Here is a 6910-nt window from a genome sequence, read left to right as displayed (position 1 = left end):
CTTAGGAGGCGACATATCGCCACCCCCTCTGACTTTTGACCCTTCCAATGGTCTTGAAATTGTTCCAAATGTTACCAAATTTTTTAGGGATCCTTAGATACTTCCAGGTATCACTTTGGACCCAAAAACACATTTTTAAAGCGCCTACAATTGAAACTCAAATTTGACATTTACACTATGTGAAATTCACTAAGTGTTTATACCTAGCTTGTATATTAACATTTATCCTTTGTATCCAATCAATCATAACACATATTATGTACAGTAATTACATTCCTTAAATAGTTTCTCAATCTTTTTAACTCATAGAGAATATGTATAGTATTCATGTTGCATTGCCATGTCATAACCTCGTTGTCACTCCTAAATTTTTTTTGTACTTTATGATTGTTTTTCAGGTGTATACTACTTTATTGTATTTTATTTAAATACCTACTTACACTCTGTTGACGCGGTTTTTCGCTACAATATATTACGTAATTAGATGGAATAACTCTTATGGATGCTTAGAATGATATAGTAAGAACACTCGTTCATTTTTTATGTGGTTCGGAGGCTAAAATCCCCCTAGTCCACGAGTCGATGTTATTACTGTATATCTCTCTATATTTTGACAGAGTATTTGCATTACACAGAGAAAACCCCACCCCTTCTCTATCCCATGTCTTGGTATTTATAGAAGATCCATCCCAGGATAGGTGTAGGGGTCATCACGTGAATACCCATCATTCTTTGCCCTGTCTTGCATAAATGATTAACATTACAATATATATTAAGGTATGGTCTAATCATTAGGTGAAATTGATCATGGGTCGTCTGGCATAATCGGACATGTGATGTTTGATCATGCAAGTTTATGTTACGTGTCCGAGAATTCAGGGATAACAGACATGTAATGTCTGACCACACATGTTTATAAATAACGTATCCAGGTTTACAAAGACTCCTGGACATGGCAGGTTGTCAGAGTACTACGACCCGAACATAACGCCAACTCGTGCCCACTGTATCTTATATCTATCTCCAGCTCGTGCCTTAATGTTTCGTATTCCTCATATCGTGTTATTACCTAGGGAGTCGCACTGCCTTCACAGAGGAAATATCAACTTGTAGGTCCCTTAGCACTGTTCTTAGCTAGCCAGCTGTACTCGAGCTGCATGAAAGACCCGGGCTGAATATCAGGGCGTACATACCCCTATGATTATAAAAATACCAAATTACATTCATGTATTTTGTTTGAATATCCACTTACACCCTTATAATTTCAATAATACCAAATTACATTTTTATGTTTACCAAATAGTACAAAATACACACTTGAATAAATATTTGGTCAAAATTAATTTTAATAAAACAATAATAGCCTCTTTTTATCTACTTGAAATTATTATTTTTTTATTTTAAAATATTTGAAAGATTTTATTTAAATAAAACATAAATATTATTTTAAATGAAAAATAATATAGATTTTAAATATTTTAAGAAATTATTTTTCAGTAAATAATTTATTTAAAAATATGAAATAATAATAAGTAGACAAAAGAAGAGTATTATTGTCCCATTAAAATCAATTTTGACCACAAATTTATTCAAATGTCTATTTCTTAAAATCAACACTACTTTTTATGGTAAAAGTGTATAGGAAATCAGCTACTAGGTTTTTTTTTTCTTTTAATTATTATTATTTTATAATACAATGGGGATTTAATCCCCTCCCCTCTTATATAGACTCACATCCAATCACTTAAGCTAGTCCCAAGTGACAATTTGCTACAAGCTTAATCACTACTTTCGGACTTTTTTTGATTTACTTTAGTTTTTTCAAACAAAAAATTAGAAGTTTTTCTTTGAAAGTCTTCTTGAGAAAATTGTTTTCATTTTTTTTAAAAAATATATTAAAGGGCACTTGCAGTTTTAAATACCATAACTAATACATTCCACACAAAAATTTAACATGTAATGTATTTATGTTGGGCCCTTAGCCTCCCACAACATAGTTCATTCATATACATGTTACTATCTACTTACAATATATAACACATAAATCTAGACCAACAAACAAATAATAAATTTTTGTCAACCATGTTTTCTATTTTTAAAAATTGAAACCAAAACAACATTTTCTTTCATTTTCATTTTTTTTTAAATGGAGTGAATCCAATCATTCTCTTTATAATTCATATAACTTAATCACAATTAACATTAGTGAAGGCAAATAACCCAAACAACACAATCTTAGAAGCTCTACAAAACTAGTGCATATCACCATAGTCTCCACTTCTCTTCAAACACATATCAGAAACAAAAAATTTAACAATAATAAATTTTTGGTTATTTTGTTGTATACAAAAGGAAGCTAAGACTAGATTAAACAAAGATTTGAAAAAGATAGGAGTGTCTGAGGTGTCTCCCTGATGATCAACAATGAAATTTTTATGAAGCAGAGAGTTTAGACAATAAGTGGAATTTAATTCAGATGTTACCTACTACTACCATAGTTTCAGTTCCATGTTCATTAACTACAATACAATCCAAAAATTGTTACAAATTTTATTTGATAATCTCTTTCCATCCATCTATCTTGGTATTCATTCTTAGTCCCAAGTGTTCCATGATCTCTGAAACTTGAAGAAACTCACACCTAAACTTTAGTTTTGCTATCAATAAACATTTATTTTTATAGGTTGGATTTCAATGTATATCCATAAAATTCTGTTTCCTTTTCTTTATTTCTGTTCAGCTTCAAAGTAATTTAATCGAAAAATATACATATCAGTTAACAAATGGAGTGGTTTTCTACATAATCTTACCAAGTGGGGTGGAGGCAATTGATAAGAATTGCATGTTTTTTTCTGTCATGATCATGACGCTGGAAGCTGAGCCAACCATGGCAGCAGCTTTTCGTGGACTAATTCAGGCTCATCGTCGTGAGGACAATGCCCTACACCGTCCAAAACAGAAAGGCTTATGTTTGGTACTTTAGCAGGTAAGGAACTGAAGTACTTTCCCACAGGTCCATCAAGAGGAGTGAATGGATCTTGATTGCCCCATAAAAGTAGAACAGGTATGGAGATTTTTGGCATCAATTTCACAGGGTTTGGCCCTGGTGGACCTGTCACAATCGCAACAAAAGCGTCCAATGCTCCTTGGTCGAATGTTGGTTCAATGATGATCTACATTTTAAGTTAACAGTTTTTTAGGAACAAGACATGTAAATAAGTAAGAGGAGATTCAATAGGAAAGAAACAAATAGTACCTCTACCAGTTCATCATCCACAGATTCCTTATTCCCATATACAGATTGCAAAATATTTCTGATGTTTTCTCTGCATTGGAATTTTTGTTATAATCAGATTTATTCATGTCATCACCTTGGATATCCATAAGATATTTCCTCACTACTGGCGTAATAGAATACCTCTGCCTGACACGCTCAAAGATATAAGAAGCAATTGCTCTTTGGTTCAGTAAAAAATCAACTAACCAAAGCAAAGGTAACAATAGTTTGATTCTCCAATCATCAACAATTGCCTTATTGTTCATGCCACCAGCACAATTTAGAAGGACAAGTCCTCTAACCAATGATTGATTAGATTCTGATTGCAAAAGCAAACATCAGTTATGATTGAATGAATGTTTTAATGCTAAAAGTGAAGAAGAAAAGTGGTAGGTTGGGTTGAGAGCATACCTACCTGAGGCAGCAATTAAACAAGCAAGGCTTCCAACAGAATTCCCTACTAGAACAGTTGGCTTCTTTACAATTTCTTCCACGAAGTTCAATATTAACTATTTACAAAGAATACTAAGTCAATATGAATTGATAAAATGAAAAGAAAATATAGAAGACAAACCCAAACTTCTTTCAATCTTGCATTGGAAAAGCTCCATACCTGAGCCCATGTTTCCATTGTATATGGAAAGCCTTCTGGCTTATCGGAAGCACCAAACCCAAGAAGGTCAATTGCATAAACAGTATGATTTTGGGCTAATGTTCTAATATTCCTGTCAGATTTTTCAGTATTTCAGGACAAAAGAGAAAATATGATAGTATCAATCACTCTTGAAAGCTGTTGTGAGTCCAAAGAATGAAGCAAAATCAGTCACAACTACATCTCATGTTCAAACTCAAGTTATGAATTTTCATTTTTTTCAATAGGGTGAAGAAAATAAATGTAACTGAAATGGTATTGTGCTGCCACATTCAAACAGTCTGATGAACAGCATTTTCCTTATTGTTGGGTGCTTCAGAAAAGTATTTGTTCCTAATGCTTCACAAAAGAGCTAGATTAAGAGCACTAAGAGCTTCTATACTTATTAGGAATAAGGCAGAAATATTGTCAAGACTAGCACAAATGAGAGATGTGTGAAAGCAATACTGTTTTTGATCCTTAGTTGGAGTCAATTTCTACTTCGAAGACTAAGAAAGAGTTTATCTTAAAAACAGAATGCTTTGAAAATATGTTAGTAACATTGATTGCTTTGCTTGTCAATGAGGAGGAAGGCAAACCAACCTACCTTCGCCAATGAGGAATGGAAGCACCAAAGCCATGAACAAGAAGCAAAGGAGGATTCGATTTCGACTCTTGCTTTTCTTCTCCTTCAATCAAGTAATTAATGGAAAATTGACCCTTCCACAGCCACTTCCTGCACTTGTTCTTTATCTCCCCAACACCCAATTCGAGAGGTGGCACCGCAGCTGCTTCAGCGGCGGAAGAACTCAACTTGGCAACAACACCAAGAGAAGAGTTGTTCAAGGAGACAACAGGAGTAGTAATAGTAGGAAAAATCACATTTTTCCCACCAATGTTAACAGCACTAATTGGACTCAAAAAGAAACTCTTTCTCTCCTTCTTCTTATGGATGGACTGGTGCTGCAACTGCAAATGCATCCAAACAGAGTCAGCAGCAGCCATTTCTTTCTCTCTTTCTTTCTTCTAATGGTAATGGTGTTCACTTCATTCTCTAGTTTCTTTAAACTCTGTTCTGTTTTGGGTTTGGTTGGGTAGTTTTCTCTTCTCAAAAGATATTGTTGTATAATTGGAATTGGTTGGTGGTTATAAAAAGGAAAAAAGAAGCAAGTGGGTCCCTTTGTTTTTCTATGATAAAAAAATAATTGAAACCTTTTCTTTCTTTTTACATAGATATATAATGAATAGAAGCTAACACGGACGGAGCTAAGTGCGAACATTTCTCCCATAAGAAAGTGAGCGAAAAAAACCGCCATGAACGTAGAAGAAGAGGTTGAGCGACTCAAAGTAGAGATCAAAAGGCTCGGAAAGGTCCAGCCTGATGGTTCTTACAAGGTAAAACAAATGGAAAAAAAAAAGTTCGTTTCTTTCGTCAAAAGTTGAGAGTTATGCTTTGAATCTATGAAGATTGGTTTGTTGTGATTTAATCTTGGATGGATCTGAGATCTCATTTTTCTTGTCATTTCACATTTCCCAAATTTGTTCAATTTAGAGATTAGAGATACAAATTTGGTGCCTTACTTTTTTGTATTGTGTTTTTTTTTTCAAACCGCATGACTGACCTAGATAAAATCCAATCTCCATTGGCAATCATGATCGGAGTGCTCAAGTTTTAGACTTGAATTGCTGCTGTGTGAGTATGTTTTGGCTTGTGATTGAGTTCAGTTGTTGGTAATTATAATTGGTAGAGAGAAAAGACTTGGGAAAATGCTGTCTAACATTTGATTATATATATTTAGATGAAAACCTTTTTTAAAGTATGATCATATAATGAGTTGGAAAAGAAACCCACTCTGCAAAATTTTACAATATATTTTTTTAAAATTTGTTATGGATGTCTCAATGATCATATGCATGAAACTAAATTTGTTTCCCAGTATGCTCTATTGGTGATTATGTTTATGGTTTCATTTGATGATGATTGTTCCAATCAAACTCCATTTTGATCTATGGTTCATTCAAGTATGGGCAAAGTCAACTTTTGATATAGAATTTTACTCAACCATACAATTTCTTTAGTCATTCTCCACCTGCATTGGCCATTAGAAAATTACAAAAGTCCTCATTCTGCCTTAAGTTTAATTTGACACATTTTGCATTTTCTGAATCTTCTGATTTGTGATGTTGTGCTCAGTACTCACTCCTTATGTTAGATAAAGTTTTATTCCCCATGAAATGAAGATAAATGTACAAAATTACACTACTAGAACAACTTTATGTGTGCTGCTTGGTACAGTGGTGGCTGATATACAAGATTGAATTCTGTGTTAAAGGTAACATTTGGTGTGCTGTTTCATGATGACAAGTGTGCCAATATTTTCGAAGCGTTGGTTGGGACATTACGAGCAGCAAAGAGGCGAAAATTCTTGACCTATGATGGTGAGTTGTTGCTGCAAGGAGTCCATGACAATGTTGAAATCATTCTCAAACCAGCCTCAGAAGAAGCAGCAGCATCAGCAGCAACAGCTAGCGATGCTGTTGCAAAGGCTTAATTGAAATTTCATAACTTCACCCAAAGCTTGCTTTAAAATTTATATAATGTGTATGCCATAATATTATGTGGTTTTACATGTCCTCCAGTGTCAAAGATTCCTATGTTTTCTCATTCACGGGACCAATATTTTCGTTCATAATCAGTTGGGTGAAAAAAAGAAATTAAGAGCTTGGTTTGATGATTGATGCTTTGTTATTTGTTTGGTATCTATGCTTTCCTTACTTTACTTTGCCATACAATTACTAAAAGCTCTTTTAGAAAAGGTTTTATAACATGGCTTTAAGGAGGAATACTATAACTGTCGTACTTGTTTTCAGACTTTTACCTTTTGCAATTATATAAAACTTTTACCTTTTGCAATTATATAAAGGGAAATTTGGGTATTTATCCATAGTGTAGATTCCTATATCCAAAAAAAATATAGTATTTTTCACTAAGATTTTAAAAT

General features: G+C 33.6%; 2 protein-coding genes across 3 annotated transcripts; one reads left to right on the top strand and one right to left on the bottom strand.

Moving 5' to 3' along the window:
* Nucleotides 1-2697: 2697 nt before the first annotated feature.
* LOC133788964 (pheophytinase, chloroplastic) lies at nt 2698-5031 on the bottom strand. Its single transcript, XM_062226651.1, has 6 exons — nt 4516-5031; nt 3891-4002; nt 3693-3786; nt 3419-3596; nt 3257-3326; nt 2698-3173 (listed from the first exon to the last, which is right to left on the bottom strand). The coding sequence occupies exons 1-6, from the start codon at nt 4911-4913 to the stop codon at nt 2862-2864; spliced, it is 1164 nt and encodes a 387-aa protein (XP_062082635.1). The 5' UTR covers nt 4914-5031; the 3' UTR covers nt 2698-2861.
* A 107-nt stretch (nt 5032-5138) lies between these two features.
* LOC133788965 (costars family protein) lies at nt 5139-6645 on the top strand. Of its 2 annotated transcripts, none has more exons than XM_062226654.1 (2): nt 5139-5303; nt 6275-6645. In XM_062226654.1, the coding sequence occupies exons 1-2, from the start codon at nt 5223-5225 to the stop codon at nt 6458-6460; spliced, it is 267 nt and encodes an 88-aa protein (XP_062082638.1). In that variant the 5' UTR covers nt 5139-5222; the 3' UTR covers nt 6461-6645. The 2 variants fall into 2 exon arrangements, with proteins under 2 accessions (XP_062082638.1, XP_062082636.1); XM_062226652.1 differs by having other exon boundaries at nt 5146-5303; nt 6242-6645.
* The last annotated feature ends 265 nt before the right edge of the window (nt 6646-6910 follow it).

The sequence above is a fragment of the Humulus lupulus genome, chromosome 7, assembly GCF_963169125.1.
Source record: "Humulus lupulus chromosome 7, drHumLupu1.1, whole genome shotgun sequence".
Classification (NCBI taxonomy): domain Eukaryota; kingdom Viridiplantae; phylum Streptophyta; class Magnoliopsida; order Rosales; family Cannabaceae; genus Humulus; species Humulus lupulus.
The sequence above is the reverse complement of the archived record's forward strand: the minus strand, read 5'-3'. Positions and strand labels throughout refer to the sequence as shown.

Excerpts from the sequence above, each read along its gene's own strand:
- LOC133788964 (XM_062226651.1), bottom strand. The coding sequence starts at position 4,913 with ATGGCTGCTGCTGACTCTGTTTGGATGCATTTGCAGTTGCAGCACCAG. Across the intron at positions 3,327-3,418 it reads TTTGAGCGTGTCAGGCAGAG|AGAAAACATCAGAAATATTT; the intron begins GTATTCTATTAC and ends ATTCCAATGCAG. Across the intron at positions 3,174-3,256 it reads TGGATGATGAACTGGTAGAG|ATCATCATTGAACCAACATT; the intron begins GTACTATTTGTT and ends CTTAAAATGTAG.
- LOC133788965 (XM_062226652.1), top strand. The coding sequence starts at position 5,223 with ATGAACGTAGAAGAAGAGGTTGAGCGACTCAAAGTAGAGATCAAAAGG. Across the intron at positions 5,304-6,241 it reads AGCCTGATGGTTCTTACAAG|GTAACATTTGGTGTGCTGTT; the intron begins GTAAAACAAATG and ends TCTGTGTTAAAG.